General features: G+C 36.4%; 1 protein-coding gene across 8 annotated transcripts in view; it reads left to right on the forward strand.

The window, feature by feature from the left end:
- ttll5 (tubulin tyrosine ligase-like family, member 5) overlaps positions 1-18,807 on the forward strand; it is a 135,340-nt gene that overhangs the window by 57,841 nt on the left and 58,692 nt on the right. For 4 of the 8 annotated variants that reach the window (XM_067368535.1, XM_067368534.1, XM_067368540.1 and 1 more), the window contains exons 21-27: positions 1,417-1,597; positions 7,733-7,850; positions 9,401-9,547; positions 11,377-11,471; positions 11,590-11,702; positions 12,074-12,706; positions 12,801-13,000. In XM_067368535.1, coding sequence (XP_067224636.1) covers positions 1,417-1,597; positions 7,733-7,850; positions 9,401-9,547; positions 11,377-11,471; positions 11,590-11,702; positions 12,074-12,706; positions 12,801-13,000 — 1,487 coding nt within the window. Of the gene's footprint in view, positions 1-1,416; positions 1,598-7,732; positions 7,851-9,400; positions 9,548-11,376; positions 11,472-11,589; positions 11,703-12,073; positions 12,707-12,800; positions 13,001-17,888; positions 17,963-18,807 lie in introns of those variants that run through there. The other 4 variants (XM_067368541.1, XM_067368539.1, XM_067368537.1 and 1 more) reach the window with 4 other exon arrangements.

The following is an 18,807-nucleotide window of genomic DNA, read 5'->3' on the forward strand; positions in this document are numbered from 1 at the left end:
CTCTGACCACATCTTAAATCACCATTTATTCTAGGGTAAAAATTAATTTTATTTATTTTTTTACTTATTTGTAAAATTATATAGCTAGCAACATTTTTCTAAATACATACAATTAAATTATATTTTCTCACTTTTTCCATAATTGGACAAATTACAGCTAGATTGAAAAAAAAAAAAAAAAAGGTGATATTTACCTTATTTCCTTCACACATCACATGTTTCATATTTCATCCCAAGCTCTGACACTAATGTCTGCTTGGTACGAACATTACCTTTTGATAAAATTTTACATTTTGGTCTTGTAGGAAATGATAGAAACTCATTGACAGTTTGAGTAAAATTCACTCAATAAATATTGAAATAGTTTAAAGTTATTTCACTCTTTGTTTGGATTATAATTGTTTGGATTTTGGAAAATGTTCAGATAGATAAATAGATAAATCTGCATAAAAGACATGCAAAAAGCAGTAAATGAAAATGCTGAAAAAAAAAAAATTGTAACCTTGAAAAATAAATCAGATCTTTTAGTTAGGAGTCAGATTTAGTTGACCGCAACAAGCATATCAAGCCCGTCTGTCTGTCTCCAATCTGACTGATCAAAGTTTGGCCGAGATGCAGCCTCTGAACATATTTTGGGTTGACATCGTTAAGTTTGTTCAAAAGTTATGATGTCACAAAGACAGAAATCAAAATTAATTTCAGTCATTTCTGTGGCTCGGTCCAAAGATCGTCAGAGCCAATTTTCATAATAAATAGTGAAAGGAGAACTGAAAATACTGTCCTTTTCTAAATGGTGACTTCTGTAATGGGTGGAGTCTTCATGTAAGATGTTGAATGTGATGAGCATGATGGGAGGAAACGGACTAAATCTAGTGCAAAGGGTTCAAAAGCCATTTGAAAATGAATGTTTGAATTGGTGGTGCCGCTATAGAGTTGTTCCTAGAGACCCCAAAGTTGGTCAGTTTATTCATTAGCGCCGCCACAAGTGTGCCAGTTTTTATCATTTTCCTTTGGATTGTTGATAGGACTGCCACTGACTCCCATTATAAAGATTACTGTATTAGTGTCCACACCAAATGTTTTGTCTGTTGCTTTAAATGTTCAAGCTCTTTAAAGCAGATGCATTCTGATGGACTGTCATTGTTTTTATCATTCATCAGCTGGAAAAAGTGATTCCAACCATATTGTGTCCTTTTCGATATCTTCTTTTATATTTAGAATGATTTTTAGAACTACATCTTTATCGTTATCGTTATTGTCCTTGGTGTGAATGGACAATAACACAACAAGCTCATAACAGGGCAAGCTTTAGCTGCAGTATTTGACCAAACTAGTCTTTTCTGAATTGGGCCATTGATGATACAGGTGTAATATTTTTAGTTGAGCTCATTTGCAATATGTGATGTGTGTTTTTAGGCCTCAGACCCTCTCAATCCCCTCACAGCAGTGAGGATGAGGACGGGCTCGAAGGAGAGACGGAGCTGAAATCATCTCGCTCACATTCAGCCGGTGACGTCTACACAAACACTGCGCTGGAACAGCACTCTCAACCCAGAGTCAATCTGCTCCACATTCTCCAGCAGGGATGGGACCTCAGGTCAGTGTGGACACACGGGATTATGGGTAATGAGTTGGCCCCGCACACAATCTAAACTTTTTGCTCATTTTCTGTGCACTGTTAAAAAAAATAAAAAAAATAAATTGAAGTTGTAAATAAAAAATACAATTATAGGAGTTTGTTTTACAAAGAAATACTGTTTCAGTCTTTCTTCCTCAAAATTCTATGTTTTATTTATTAATTATTTGTTTTAAGTAAATCCTACAATGTTTTTTCAGTGTGCAGAGAGATAAATGTTGTGTATTTCTGTAGAAAGCATTTGAGTTTGATAAAATCAGCAGCCGTACTGTACTATCTTGCCCTCTTGACTGCATATCTGCTAACTGTTTTTGACTGTTGCTACTTTTCACAGTGCTTTTCTTAAGAACTTTAATCTTCTTTAATCTGCTGGGAAAGTTGTCTTGTATGTAACCATATCTGTGTAAAAATTAAATGGAAAAATGACATAATCATTCAAATATCAGACATTTCAGAAGAGTGAAACTCTGTGTAAGCACACTGCAATGACATGAGGAAGTACATAATCAGATTAATATAAATTAAACCATTTTAGCATTGTTCAAAACTAGGGCTGGGCAAGTTAACGCGTTTTTATCGCGTTAACGCATGAATTAATTAACGCCGACAATTAGTTTATCGCGCGTTAACGTACTTTTTATTTTGAAAGTCCGTTGCTCACTGCGTTTGAATACACATAGATAGACTGTAATGATACAACCGAATACAACACAAACCATGGGTCACAGGAGGGGCGGGATGTTTATCAGTAGGCTACTGGCTGCTTGGGATGAGCGTCATCACGTGTCTCAACCAATGAAAGCACTTGTTGTGTGCCTAAGAGAGCTACAGCGCAAAAAAGAAAATATCTGGTGCGGACAGAAAAATGGAAAAAGGTACCCACTGCTTATCACTCAATAAAAGAATCACATTGCTAAGTGTTTTTGGACGTTTTGATTTCGTTTGGTTTAATAATTAACATTACCTTTGCGAGTCTGACTCTCACTGTGCTCGTGAATTAGCAGAACTTGACGGGGACATTCAAATGCTTAACAAACGCTTCATGTGACCAACAATTCTGTACATGTTTATTAAAGCATACTGTGTGGAGATACGCAAATGAGCCCAAAATATGAATGCAACACGTTTATATCTTAAACGGTTTCCTCTCATGTCATCTCAAGGAAACGCTTAATGCACTTAGACTGATATTAAAGATACCAAATTCTGTTTACAAATAAAGCACATGCAGAAAAACGGATGACACCAAAATATAAACTTTAATATAAATTTTCTTCATAACAGTTTTATAAAGGTAGGAAATTGCTTAGTGTGGTTGTCATTTGTTAAAATAAATATAAAAATACAGTGTGTTCGTGTCTGTCTGTCCGCTGAATTTGACCCATAATCTCTGATTCTCCTCATCTGTGATAATGGAAAACGGGAATTACAATGACAAGTAGGCCTACTCAATATGCTCGTTTAAGCATCATTTAAACGTTTCCAACAAATAAATGAATCGACTTTTCTCAGTCAAAACAAAAGGTAAGCAAGAATCCGTATTAATTTCAGTACGAGTAATAGAGGGCGATCCTGTCAAAATGGCGGCGCCGCCCCGGCATGCAATGAGGTGTGACGTCGGTTCGTATTCTCTATTGCACTTTTGTTCATACAGCAGTACTTTGAAAGAATAAAATTACGCAATACACTACTCTTGATTTCATTATTGAATTTTGCGCATGCTGCGATTAATCGCGATTAATCAGAAAAATCATGCGATTAATCGCGATTAAAATATTTAATCGTTGCCCAGCACTATTCAAAACACATCATGTATTAATTTATTGAAAAATCAATAAACAGTACATCAAGTTTGCCAAAAGGTTAATTTTCATCAGCAAAAGTTTCCCTGATGTTCTATATGATGTTATACAACACAGCACTGCAAAAAATGTTCTTCCTCATTTTTTTTTCTTTTTCTTGATTTCCAGCACATATATCTAAACATGACTTAAATCAAGATACATTTTATTTGAGAAACAAAATACAAAATGACAAGAAAGTAAGCCTTGTTTTCTAAGTGTTTGCTAAAAACAACAATAAATATCTCTCAATGTGGTCAGAAAAATAATCTTGTTTTCCTTTGAATCAAGTTTATTTTACACCACTGGCAGATTTTATTACGATTAAACAGACTTTATTTTGATACATTTTTTGAAATCAAGACTTAATATCTTCAGTCATTGTTCTTCTCCAGTAAATGTGTCTTGATTTAATAATGCTTAGATATTTGTATTGGAAAACAAGACGAAAATAGAGGAAGAAAATATTATAATTTTTATATATATATATATATATATATATATATATATATATATATATATATATATATATATATATATATATATATATATATATAATACGGAAGAGGATTAGGGCCAAGCAATAATAAAAAAAAAACCATCTCGAGATTAAAGTTGTTACATTTCGAGAAAAAAGTCGTAAAATTCTCATAATTGAACGACTTTTTTCTCGTAATTTAATGACTTTATTCTCAACATTTTATCTCGACTTTTTTCTCGAAATTTAACAAGTTTTTTTCTCGTAATTTAATGACTTTATTCTCAACATTTTATTTAAACTTTTTTCTCGAAATTTAACGAGATGGTTTTATTTTTTTATTATTGCTTGGCCCTAATCTTGTTCCGTATTTTTATATATATATATATATATATATATATATATATATAATGGAGAATATTTATAAAAAGATCATCAGTGCTGGCATTGTTGATTAGCAAGCAGCCAATTACTTAAGTTATATTTAAATGAATAAAATGACGTATTTCCTTTTATTCATTTCAAGATCTGAAGTAAATAACCCATTATCACTTTCATTATGGCTATATAAGTGAAGCACAGTGTTTTTCAAACTCAAAATAAACAATTTTAATAATATTCACAATCCAAATACCTGAACTGTCATCTGTGGTGTAGAAACCAGTCCAAAAATGCAAGCGCCTGTTGCTCATCGTGTAAATCTCTGATTAAAGGGATAAGTTAACTCAAAAATGACCTTTCTGTCTTCATTTACTCTCCCTCATGTCATTCCAGACTTTCTTTCAACTGTGGGACATAAAAGAAGAAAAATGTTGTTAACCAAACAATTTTAGTGAAAAACAAAACAAAATATCAAAATATTCTCAAAATATCTTTTATGTTCCACATGAAGGTGACAACATTCCTTTAAAATGGAAAAAATGGTACCTTTTATTACGTCTGGTTAGGATGCTCTGTTCTGGTTCCTGATTCATTTCAGTTACAGGATTCATGAGTCAGTCAGTAAGTCATTTTGACTTTTCAGTGAAGAGAAGTGACTCATAAGAGTCACACTCTGGTTGTGCTTTGTTTGTTGCATGACAACAACAAGGATGACACAATTAACACATGCATTGTCTGTTCATTATAATTGTATTATGTTGTGTTGTTCATTCTTTCTCATGGGATTCAGTTGCACCTAAGATAACAGGTCATTTCTCTCGCCGTGGCGCTGCAGCTTCAGTGCTCGTGCAGGAGAGTTTTGTTCCAGTGTATTTGAAGAGATGGAATCGCGTCTCCGTTCTCAACCCCAGACACACACACACGTTTGCATCTGCTTAAAGCGAGTCTGAAGCTCTGGCCGCGCCGTGGTGTCCTTTTCATCCAGCGCTACTTTCACTGACTCCTCACAGTCTAATTCACACAGGAAGTGGATTCCTCCTGTGCTGGCCAATCCGGCACGTCAACCCTGACCTCGGTGTAGAACGGCTCGCTCTTATTGGCCGCCTAATTGCTGGAGTCAGACTGTCTTTCCTTTGTTTAACATTTTGCAGGAGTCCTGGAAGCAGTTGAAACATATTCCCTCCCCCTTCACGTTATGCAATAGCCCTACAAAAATATTTAGACCTGCTCTTTTCATACGCTGACATTAATGAATATTACATACTCCTGTCCAAAGTGCAATAAAGATTCCAGTTTCCTCTCGACTCGCAGTCCAAGAGCCTGAATTGTAATTTGAGCAAGGAATTATAATGACATGTCTGAGTTTGTAGAAATTCCTTTGCGCCTGCCAGGGCCGAGACGGGACCGGGGCCGTTACAGTACAGTATATCATTGTTTACGTGTGGCGGCTTTTTCCGAAACATTTCGTCGCACTTTCCTTGCTTATCTTCTCGTCATTTGGAGCATGTAAATAGTTCATGGTTGTTGGAGCAGTGTGGAGGGCATTTCTTGCCTCAGATCTGCTTATGTTGTTGTGTGTGCAGTAACAGTGCTGAGGTGCACACGTGCGTCATCCGTTCGCCAAAACAACCTGCCATGAGTACACAGGCGCAATTTATGTGTGTGTGTGTGTGTGTCATGGTGCCATCTTTTAACAGGGTTGTGTACCATTCAGAGTTGTATTGAGAAGGCCATTGAATTCAAATCAAATTCAAATTGAATTCAAATGTAGTAAACAAGACGATGAAATGTAATTTCAATTTTAAGATCAGGAAGTAGACTTCGTAGAAATGGTGATTATTGGCTGAAATTCTGGACTGAAAGTCGAAAATGTTGCTTTTTGAATATTTACAATAACATACAAGCTTTAACAATATTGTTTAACCCTATAAAACTACTATATCATATTTGATACAAATTTCTAAGGTCTCTAAATGATCAAGAAGATCTGATAAACCTGTTCTTCTGTCGTCTGATCGATAGTTTAGACTTTTTCATCAAGATAAAGATCTTTTAGCATAATTGTACAAATGTCCTCCTTCAGCTCGTGTTTTTCTGCACTGATTTTATCAAGTAAACATAAGAATATCTTTGATATTGTTAGTAATATTTCAACTGGACTGAAGCAGCTTCGGTTTACTTGATTATCCAGACATCATTTTATAGAAAAATCATGAATATGATCATCATCTCTTGCTGAAGGTTTATTGTTCATCTCTCAGTCATCATTGTATTGCATTGCATTATATGTTTTAAAACTACAGAGATTTGATCATAATACTATCTAAATATCATCTTACTAAGACATTATTGGCAGATATTGATATTTATATGCATTTCATGTAGATCTCCCTGATTTACAAGCATCAGAATTTCATCTTACTTTCTGTTCATATTAATATCAGCATCTGCACCAAATTGCATATTTTTTCTCATTTTGATCCTCTGAACAGCTGTTTTTTCTCCCTCCATATTCTCACTATATCAGACTATATGAGCCATAAAAGCCTGATGCATCAAATATGATACTGAACAAAAACCACATGTGCATTAAATACATTTTGTCTAAAGGTTAGATAAACTAATTAATTTTACTATTATTTCATATGTCATGCTTTAGAGGGTTAAATATATTGACAACCTCATAGGAGAATCAGCATGTGACAGTGTTGATCAGTGTAATATGTAAAACTGGTTCAAACAGAACTGATCGTTTTTGATACATAGTGATTTTGATAGTATGATTATGTAATCATGATATGTATATAACATTCTCACTGTCTTTATAAAGCATGAGTATTGGTGTTTTATTGTGTATGATGTAAAATGGTGTTTTACTGCATTTTCAGCCACACAAATCATTGGTGCAAGACAAAGAATTTAATCCCTACAAATGCTTTTTTGTGTGTGTATTAGTAATATATATTTTTTCATTATTTATGACTGACCCATAACATGTTGTCATCAACATGTGGGCTGTCTCCAACAACTTCCTTATACGTAATAAATGTGACTCATTTTATGGACCATGATGAATGAACAGTTAATTTCCCAGAATGCTCTCATTTACCTAAAAGTGGAGCCAAACAGTAGGTTTACATGATGGAGACCTTAAAGCTGAAGTGTGTAATTTCAAAAAGGCAAACAATAATGAAGTGTTTTCTGAAAATTCCCTTCATCTGCCGTATGTCGACCAGATCACAGAATCACAGTGTTTTATTCTCAGAGGAATCAAGCTACAAATGGTTTAATTATAGTTTCCTTTGCATATTGAACCGGAATAAACAAAAATATTTTTCTTGGCTTCTAAGTTAGTTTCTTCTGCTCTTTTCTGCTCTCCTGTGCCTCCTCCTGCAGTAAAGTTCAAGCCCGTATGGCCTTCTCCTCTTACCTGCACCGTGTGCAGCTGCGCCTGCTGTCCGAGAGCAGAGCCGCCAGAAGCCCCGCCTGGACACAGAAGGAGCACGATCAGATGGTACACCAGTCTTGATTTATTGAAATATCTGTTTCACATACAGAAAATGACAAATATAAGTCTTTGACAATTGTAGGATTGTCCAAAAAATGAACATTCTGTCATCATTTAATGTTGCGGGTCGATTTGATTGATTTTCGAGTTGTCAGAAATGCTTGTTTACCTATGATGTTTTTCTTAATATTTAGTTAATTTATTTATAGTTTATTATAAAGTTTTAGCAGCATTAATGTTAAAGATTTACTGTTTTTACCTATTTTTGGTTAATTGAATTGAGTCCAATTAAAATTGCAATGCAATGCCAAACCAATCCAATAACATTAACACCAGCTCAAAATTCAGTGTGAACACATGGTAGTCAGCCTAATGGTGCAGAGCTAATTAAGCAATCATGCTTTAGTTCTTTATTTATTTATTTTTACATGTATGTGTGCGTTAAAAGAACCAATCCGGCAATGAGAACGATGCTGAGCCACATGACGAAAAAGTGTTCTGGCGCGTGGCGTGTTTATTGAACCAATCAGATGAGAGTAAATTGAGAGTCAGCGAGAGCCTCGTTTGATTGGCTACATGAAGAAGCAGGTCCCGCCTGCCTCTTCACGCTTGCAAAACTTAATGAGTGAGAGAATTGTGCCAAAACTGTCAATGCAGGTAAAAGAAAGACAGAACTGTACAAATCGGGCTATTTCGGGAACTTTTATGGCCTATGTCCTTACACAACAAGTCATTTAGGCATTTGCAACAGTTCATTTTTGTACACAAAAGTTGGTTTTACACAGTCAATCAGTTTTGCAGTTCCTGACTGTTGTTTTCGCTTGCAAATCAATGTCTAAAGGCTTGCAATGCTTTTAGCCGTATTTTGGCAAAAAAAAAAAAAAAAAAAACATGCCAAAAGTGTAAGCGTGGAAAAATGTAATTCAGAAGAATACAGATCATATTTATTTTGTGTCAGCATGAAGCTGCAGTTTCACAATACTTTAATTACACTTACAAAAAACAGTAAAATGCTGCAAATCTTTTTTTTCTTACACTTGAAAGACAATTTACACCTTCTCTTGCGCATACAAATTAAATTTACGCTCACAATATTACCTTGCACATGCAAATACTTTAGATATCATTTTACCTTCATAGCTACTCCTTTAAAAATACACCTGCAAACAAGATTTGAGAGTTGGTTGATATACATCAATCAACAATTAAAAAACAATGCAATCACAATCGCCCTATGAAAGGTTCTGGTTCAGGTAATGGGGAACCATCAACCTGCACATTTACCAGCCCATATCTCTACCAACTAATCTATCACAGTCTCATGATGCAGATTTGCTTTATAATTGCAACACACAATTGTATATCAAAGCGATCTACCAAATACCTAAATTACAGCTTTTTCATCTGTAGAAAACATGATTCATTTGAGATCAAATTGAGACATCTGGTCCTGTTCACTGACATGTTCATTGTGGAAAAATGTAACTTAATATGTGCATGTATTAATGTGTTTGTGCTGAAGTGTCAGGTGTTGTTGACTGTGTGTGATTCTACAGGAGCTGGTGGTTCGCTTTCTGCAGAGAGCCAGCAGTAACCTGCATCAGGACATGTGTATGGAGGCGCCCAGCCCTCAGCTCGGCCTGCAGGACCGCCAGCGCATCCTCTCCCATCAGCTGGGCAACTTCATACATCTCTATAATGAGGTTTGTGCGTCAGCCGTCCAACAATGCAATGAAGCTATAAAGTAACCATTTAAAATGAGAAAACGTATGAGAACTATGTGTCTGTGTTTAGAATGAACTAATCATCAAGCTCACTAGTACACCTGAAGTGACTCTGGTTAAAGGGATAGTTCACCCAAAAATGAAAATTACCCCATGATTTACTCAACCTCAAGCCATCCTAGGTGTATATGACATTCTTCTTTCAGATGAATACAATTGGAGTTATATTAAATAATGTCCAGGCTAATTATAATGGGAGTGGATGGTGGCCCAAATTCTGAAGACAGACAAAATGCACCAATCCATTATAAAAGAAGTCCCAGCTTATGATGTAAGACGCAGCGTGAGCTCCGGTGAGAATACGCTAGTCTCACGAGAACCGAGTTGTGTAAAGCAAAGGAAATCCACGTGAATTGTTTGAGCTATACTCTACATTTTATTAGAGTTAAAATGCTGATTTCTTGTGAATAGCCGGGTTGCTTCAACAGAGCTAAAGTCTTGAGATTACGTGTGCCAACATCAAAGGGAGATGCACCATTTCACAAAGTAAAAGATCCTGAACGACTGAAGCTATGGCTGCTCGCTATTCGCTGGAATGTAAATATACCCGTAGAAAAATTATATAAACGCGTGCCAACATTTCCGCTCCGAGGATTGTAAGGCAGAGAAGAGTGAAAGTACATGACGCCTACGCCTGCGCTGTTGTTTCAGCCAAATGAGGTGTATATTCAACAAATACTGTAATATGATTGCTATATGAAGTTTTTAAGTAATCGCTTATGTAACTGTAAAAATGTTTTTAAATTATTATTTTAATCTCTACATGCAATTTAACATTTAAAACTAGCACAACTCGGTATTCCACCAACCTGACTGTAAAACAAATGCAGCTAGCCCACACCTATAACAACATAATATTTAGACACACAACAATACTTACTCCACAGACTGTGTACCGCCAGGTCCTTCGACGCCTCCAGTTATACGAGGGAAGGAGAATACTACTTCGAGTACAATTTGGCTCAACAAAGGCAGAAAGCTTGTGTCACACAGCGGTGCTCAGTCCTCTCACCTCTCGTGTACGAGCGTATGACAGTTAGCGGAAGCTAGAGATTTCACACTTTCTGGAGTTTTACATTTGGATATTTTTCTTACACAAACGCATTACTTCACTTCAGAAGGCCTTTATTAACCCCCGGAGCCGTGTGGACTTCTTCTATAATGGATGGGTGCAATTTTTTGGACTTCAAATTTTGGGCCACCGTCCACTCCCATTATAAAGCATGGACCTGAACCATTACCATAACTCCGAATGTTTTCATCTGAGAGAAGAATGTCATACACACCTAGGATGGCTTGAGGTTGAATAAATCAATTTTTGGTGAACTATCCCTTTAACTCAAAATATATCTCAGCTGTTCTTGTATGAATTTTTCTTGGTTGCCATGAGCCATGAGCAAAAAAAACGTTTTTCGCTCTGAAATGTCACTGGTTTTCAGTAGCATTGCATTACTAGGTTGTAATTTTACATTAAAGGTGCAAACGGTCTGATATGATTTGTTTTTGTTTCATTTTTTACAGCTGTTTTAACAGGGGTGTGTAGACTTTTTTATGACTTTTTAACATGATCTTAAAATGGAGAGTTTAAATCAGAGGGCCAAAAACAGAATAGAAAAGTTCCATTTCTAAATTATGACTTTTTTTTTTTTTGGTGAAACAAAATGGTATTAATATTATAAGTGGACCTCAGGCAACTGTATAAAATAAAACAAATACAATGCACGACCTCTTTGTTTAATAACCCTCAGGAAACCAAGCAAATGGTGGAGAGTTTGGACAAGATTCCAGATGAAGATCGCTGCATCAACTCCAGTGTTTTCCAGGAGTTTATTCTGGAGGCAAGGTTGGTGAACACTTCTACAGCACAGTCCTTTACCGGGACAATTGAGGAGAATGAGATTCACACTGACTCTAGCTTCAGCCAGTGATTTTTCAGTGGCCATTTTTGCCTTTTCTTCCAGTGAAAGTGACTTGGAGGAAGTCCTTACATTCTACACTCAGAAGAATAAGTCTGCCAGTGTGTTTCTGGGCACAAAGTGTCACAGCAGCAGAGTCAAGCGGAACGGCGATGAGAGTGAGCGACATTTCCTCATGTTTTACACGGCACATGCCATCTCATCAGCCACGCGTGAAGTATGACACAATACATGTTTCGTTAACAGGCGGTGGTCTTAAAGGGATAGATCGCCCAAAAATGAAATTGTCATCATTTACTCACCCTAATGTCGACTTTGGTTAGTCTTTGAAACACAATTTAAGATATTTTTATGACCTTTTCGGGTCTTCTAAGTTGTGGTTACCTGGACTTTCAATGGAGAGACAGAAACTGTCATATTTACTCCTTCGCTGTGTCCTACACCACTATTCAGGTGTGTGAAAGATGTTTATTTAGGATGTAATAATGAACTGCTAATAACACGCGCATTTACTGTCTTTTTCATGAAGCAGCTGCATGTCTCAACATGGGCGCCTCTGCATGTTTAGAGGACACAGATGCAATCAGCAAGACCCAAATAACAGACAGTACCACAACTCTAACAGGAGACCAGGGCCAAGATAATGCAACCCAAAGCACGGAGAACTGTAGCGGTAACAAAAGCAAATGCAACTCATTGCAAAATGGACACATCAGAAGCAAAAGGCAAAGTGGAGACGGCACCGTTATTGAAGTGCCGCCCAACGCTTCGACTGCCACCGAGACTGAATCAAGAGTGTCGCGAGATGAGACGAGCAAAACTCACACTTCTGTTGTCAGAAACAGGAAAGCTGTGTCAAAAACGACATTCGCTCCAGCTTTAGCCTGTGAACAGATTGTCTTACAGCACTGCCTCCCACTGCCAGCACCAGAACCGCCACCTTACGTCCAGCCGCCACCGCATCCACTGGCCAACACCTCCTCCACCATCACACAGCTGTCTCCGTGCGCCACGTGGGCCTCTGCACGTAACCAGTCTACTGGACCAACGATCACCCAAGAAACGCCTCGACAGATCCATCCTGCCTGTGCAAACACCTTCATGCCTAAAGCCGTGCAGGTTTCCAGCCAGAGATCGTCACGCCCGTGCTCTGCAGGACACGGTAATTTGTTCAAACACTCTAAAGATTGTTAATTATTATTCTGAAGCAGTCCTGTTTTCCAAATCAGCTTTATGTTTGTTTGTTTGATTTACAGTCTGTTCCACAGTGAGTCAGAAGTCCAGTCTGAGTAAGTCCAGGCCTGGTTCTGCTGGTGTGCTGAAAGAGAAGGACTCGCTGTCGGCCCAGGCTCAGTCCAACCAGCAGGCCATCGTATCTGCTCTGCGCAAGCTAGTGGAGAAGCAGGCGGCTCGCCAGTACAGCACGTCCAGTCACATCAGCCTCCTCACACAACATGTGAGTTATGATTGACACAAGAAATGCAAGCTCCATGTCGAACTTCATTTCGAGTGTATGTGCTGTAAATTGATATGTCTATTTTGGTTTGGGGTCTGTAAAAAATAAAAATAAAATGTTTGGCAAGGGTGCATTAAATTGATCAAAAGTGACAGTAAAGAAATGTATAATGTTACAAAATACTCTATTTTAAATAAATGCTGTTCTTTTGAACTTTCTATTCATCAAAAAAATCCTGAAAATTAAAATGTATCATGATTTCCACAAAAATCTGAAGCAGCACCACTGTTTTCAACATTGATAATAAACATAAATGTTACTTGAGTATCAAATCATCATATTAGAGTGATTTCTGAAGGATCATGTGACACTGAAGACTGGAGTAATGATGCTGAAAATTCAGCTTTGATCACAGGAATAAATTACACTTTACTATATATTCACATAGAAAACAGTTATTTTGAAATGTAGTAATATTTCACAACAATATTATTTTGTATATTTGATTAAATAATGCAGTCTTAGTAAGCAGAAGAGACTTATTTTAAAAACATCTTACATTTTACTAAACTTTTGGACAGTAGTATTTAAGGATTCTCTCAGGTTCCTCTAAAAGATAGAATCAGAATTCAGAAACCATTGTTATTAGCGACACCGGTGGCCATTAAGTGAACTGCAGCAGCAACTTACTGCTCGCACACGTGACGCACAAGAGACTGAATGTGATTCAGTGCCCTGATATACTCAAGACCAAGTTCTTTTTCGTTCTTCACATAGAAGTAAAACGAAGTTGGAAACACCTTTGCAGCGATAAATGTTAGCGAACATCCCAGCGCCATCCATGCTGCTGAGAGTGATGTTTAGATGAATATGCAAATGTGCTGCGCACTTTCCTCTCAATAACAAAACACAACGAACATGACAGAGGTGAGAACACAGCAGTTCAGAAAGCATCTGATCATAGCACAGACTCTGGACTGTGTTTTCCTCATGTTTATGTTTGTCTTTTGTTTTGTTTTGAGCTTAAATAAAAGCCCATAATTTTCTCTGCTCTCTCCTTCCCCACATCCTGACATGTGGTTGCGGAATAAATGCACTTATGCAACCTCTGTGTAACAATAAAAGCTTGTGTTTTAATAGAAAAAATTAACATGAACATAATTTAGAATTATTGGGATTACTGTTAGGAAGTTCAACTGCTTTAACTTTGGAGAGAAATTTTTGATGTACTCTCTACTAGAGATGCACCGATGTATCGGCCAACAATCGATAAAGCTATTATTATCACTATTGGTCATCGGCTGATTTGTTTAAAAACTACTGGCCCGATTATATACTGTCAATCAAAAGGGTGAGGAAAGACGTGTTCAGACTGCAAGTCAAACATAGTATGTGAAGAAAATCACTCTTGTGTTGAATTTTAACGCATTAACAGTTTAAAAATAGTGACGTTAAAGCAGGCTCTTTTTGAACCTATGAATCACCCATAGTTCAAGCCAGGGTTGCCAGGTCTGCGTTTTTTTTTCCCTACATCAAATATATATATATATATATAAACTAGAAAATAGCTTATTTACTGTTAATTATGTTTGTGTAAATTTGCCATGATATACAAAAATTTCAGTTTTTATTTGAGTGTATTATTATATCCGATAAAATATCTGGTATTAGATCTGATATAAACAGCAGCTGAATATAATACCTCTGTTGTTAATTGTAACCTCTAATATTGTAGCGTATGAAATGAGAGTGGTCTCTGTATAGTTTGCAACTTTATTTGGGAGAGATTTTTTTTTTCCTTAAGAAAAAACAAACTACCGGTATCAGCATCAGCCGATATCATTGTGAATAAACGGCTATCGGTATCGGCAGAGAAATTTAGTATCGGTTAGGGGTGTGACAAGATTTGCCACAATATTTTTAAGAAATCCTCAATGGTGAAATACATGACTGCAGGTGTATTTGAAATGTTTTAACTAATCATTTTGTAATGAATGTCATTTCAGTTCTACTTTCTGAGTATGAATTATCATATGCAGTAAAAGACAACAATACACAAGTACTTTAAAAGCTTTTGCCACTAACTCAACTGACTGACTTCTCTTCTGTATGATTTCAGTCCCTTCAGGCCTTACTGTACATGATTTATGAGCTTCTACAACTTTTGACCTCCTAACTGAACTCCTTTCCAGTATAAATAAAATGGTAACACTTTACAATAAAGTCTCATTTATGAATACCAACATCAACTAACAATGAGCAATATATGTGCTACAGTATTTATTCATCTTTGTTTATGTTAGTTAATAAAAATAGTAATTCATTGTTAGTTCATAGTTTACAGTACATTAACTAATGTTAACAAATGAAACCTTACTGTTTGTGCTTAATAAGATTAAGAGAAAACTGTTATTCGTTTTCATGGTAACACTTTACATTAAGTGCAACCATAATCACACTCTCTCAATATTCAAAGTGCAAATAAGACCACATTTTTCTTTGATACAGAGCTGAGAGATGGTTAAAACTGCACTGCCCAGCCTAAGATAGCATTCATATTGAGAGATATCTGTATTCATCAGGGAGCCGCTTTCAAAATGTGGGGTATTGAGATCGCGTTTGAATACGCGCTTCTGTTTACTTTCACTTTCAGCGATCGCGCGTAACTCTGTAAATATGGAGCTGCGGCATCCGTTATCCAACTGAATTAAATGTTTTTTATTTAAATACAAAGCAAAACGACAGTGGAGGCGTAATGTAAACGTAGCAGTGGCATATTCTTTCCTAATCATCCTAACCACTCTGTCATGGCAACATCAAGAGACTACTTTTCGCCCCGACGAGAAATCTCGTCACACTTTAGTCTCGCGAGATCTCGTGACACCCCTAGTATCGGTGCATCTCTACTCTCTATATAATGTTAGAGCGTGTGTTAATTTATATGATATTGTTTAAATCAGGAAACTAGATGAGTGAAATAAAGCATCCAACATTCTCTTGATTTGTGCTTACAGGTGAAAGAGCAATAATTCTGATGAAATGTATTGAAATCAAATGAAATTTCTCAAATGACAACAATCATGCTGAGTAATCAAGATTACTTTCCAGCAAAATAATTGTGATTACTAGTTTAACCATTATACTCCATGAGTAAAATATGACTACATTTTCATCTAGTCCAGATTCCCAGATTTTTAGGTCTGGTTTCACAGACAACGCTTAGATTAAGCCATGATTAGTTCAATTACCCAACTAAAACTTGACTAATCAAATAAACAGGATTGGTTGACTAAATATGATAAAAGGGCATTTGACATGGGACTAAGACTAAATGAAGAAACTGCTGATAAAATGAACACTAATATGCACTCTGTTGTTCATGATGGGAGAATCCGTGAGAGAGCAGGATTTAGGATTCAGATCCAGCTTTACATTTTTCTGAATTCCTCTGATTGGCCGTGGCATTCATAAGCTCAACAGAAACGTGTATGGTTGGTTGTAATGCGTAACAATTGGCATCTGTGCGAATGGCTTGAATCTGGAGTGTGTCTGAATAAAGCTGGTGGATCCAGAGACACGGTGTGTTTGTCAGGAGCAGGATCTCTGTGTGTGTGTGTGTGTGTGTGTGTGTGTGTGTGTGTGTGTGTGTGTGTGTGTGTGTGTGTGTGGTCTCATTATCAGATGCTCCACAGGGGAGGCGCTTTTTCTTGATATTTAACAAGCAGGCAGTTTTCCCTCCAACTATTTGATTCTTATAAATAAAAGAATGTTACAAACTGGCACCAAGTACCGGGGTGAGATCAGTTCATGCCCCCCTTTCTCTGTTGAGCACCTGAAGCGTTTCTCCCGGCTCTTTGAGACCACACAGATTCCCTGACGCTGATGTTACTCTAGGAGGTGTTTACATTAGTTTACTGTGAGTTCACTCATGTCACGCTGGAGACTTTCCTTCCCGCTCCACAGCTTAACAGCTTGAACAAATACATCAGCCAACTGAAATTGTGCTTTCTGGCAAAATCAAAAGTCTGGAACTACATGACACGTCATAAAAATAGATCTATGTATATAGATAAAAATAGAGTATGGTAACAACCTAACATTTGTATAAAAGACACTTGCATTCACTGACTATGGTGATGTTTGAAATTTAAAGGCAGCAGAACGTTCTGTTAATTGGCAATAACATTTCCTGATTTAGATGTAATTTTGTGGGAATAATTTAACGAACCGCCAGAAGTGGTTGGCATTTTCAACCTTGCATTCCTTGCCTTGGAAATTTGGCTTTACCGGCAGCCATTTTAAACACCTCATTCAAATAATTACTGCTTAAATGAGTGAAAATACAGCAATTGAAGCCTTTTGAGTGTTTGTTCTGTTTTATTATTTTTAAGAGCGAATTTACAGCAGGTTGTTACTGTTACTTTATAACAAATACTTTCAATTCAAGTGTATGAAAAAGACAAGAGGATTTCCATTGAGCAGCACAGAAGTCTCGGGTTGTTTCTCTCCTGACCTCTGCCAGCCGTCCACATGTAGCCTTTCATAAAGAATCTTTCAGCCTCAGCACGGGTCATTTGCACAAACCATCATCATAACCCAGCATAACATTTGTGTTCACCTCGCACCATTTACAGTAGCTCCAAATATAGGTTGAGTTCAACACTGCAGTATTCACACTGGCTGAGGCTCTTTCTGTCGCTGTTCGAGAGAATAACATCACAGTTTTACTGGAATATCCTTTCAATTAGAATTCATTTGTAGCCATATTTAGAGGTCTTGCTAGGGACGAAGAGATGTCACGTGATCCTTCAGAAATTATCCTTCGGAAACATTTATTATTATTATTATCAATGTTGAAAACTGTTGTATACTTTTTTTTTTTTTTCAGGATTCCTTGAAAAGAACAGCATTTATCTAAAATACAAAGCTTCTGTAGCATTATACACTACCGTTCAAAAGTTTGGGGTCAGTAAGAATTTTTATTTTTATATTTTTGAGAAGAATTTAAAGATTTGTTTTTTTTTTTTTTTTCAGCAAGGATGCATTAAATCGATCAAAAGTGACAGTAAAGACATTTATAATGTAACAAAAGATTATATTTCAAATAAACTCTGTTCTTTTGAACTTTCTATTCATCAAAGAATCCTGAAAAAAAATATTGTACACAAATATTTTGTACATCTGTACACAATATAAAGTTTCTTGAGCATCAAATCATCATATCAGAATGATTTTTGAAGGATCATGTGACACTGAAGACTGGAGTAATGATGCTGAAAATTCAGCTTTGATCACAGGAATAAATTACATTTTCAAATATTTTAAATTGTAATAATATTTCACAATATTACTGATTTTACTGTATTTTTAATTAAATAAATGCAGCCTTGGTGAGCAGACGAAACTTCTTTTAAAGACATTAAAAATCTTACAGATTCCAAACTTTTGAATGGTAGTGTATATACAGTGGGTACAGAAAGTATTCAGACCCCCTAAATTTTTTCACTCTTTGTTATATTGCAGCCATTTGCTAAAATCATTTAAGTTAATTTTTTTCCTCATTAATGTACACACAGCACCCAATATTGACAGAAAAACACAGAATTGTTGACATTTTTGCAGATTTATTAAAAACTGAAATATCAGATGGTCCTAAGTATTAAGACCCTTTGCTGTGACACTCATATATTTAACTCAGGTGCTGTCCATTTCTTCTGATCATCCTTGAGATGGTTCTACACCTTCATTTGAGTCCAGCTGTGTGTGATTATACTGATTGGACTTGATTAGGAAAGCCACACACCTGT

This window comes from Chanodichthys erythropterus, chromosome 18 (assembly GCF_024489055.1).
Source record: "Chanodichthys erythropterus isolate Z2021 chromosome 18, ASM2448905v1, whole genome shotgun sequence".
Lineage (NCBI taxonomy): Eukaryota > Metazoa > Chordata > Actinopteri > Cypriniformes > Xenocyprididae > Chanodichthys > Chanodichthys erythropterus.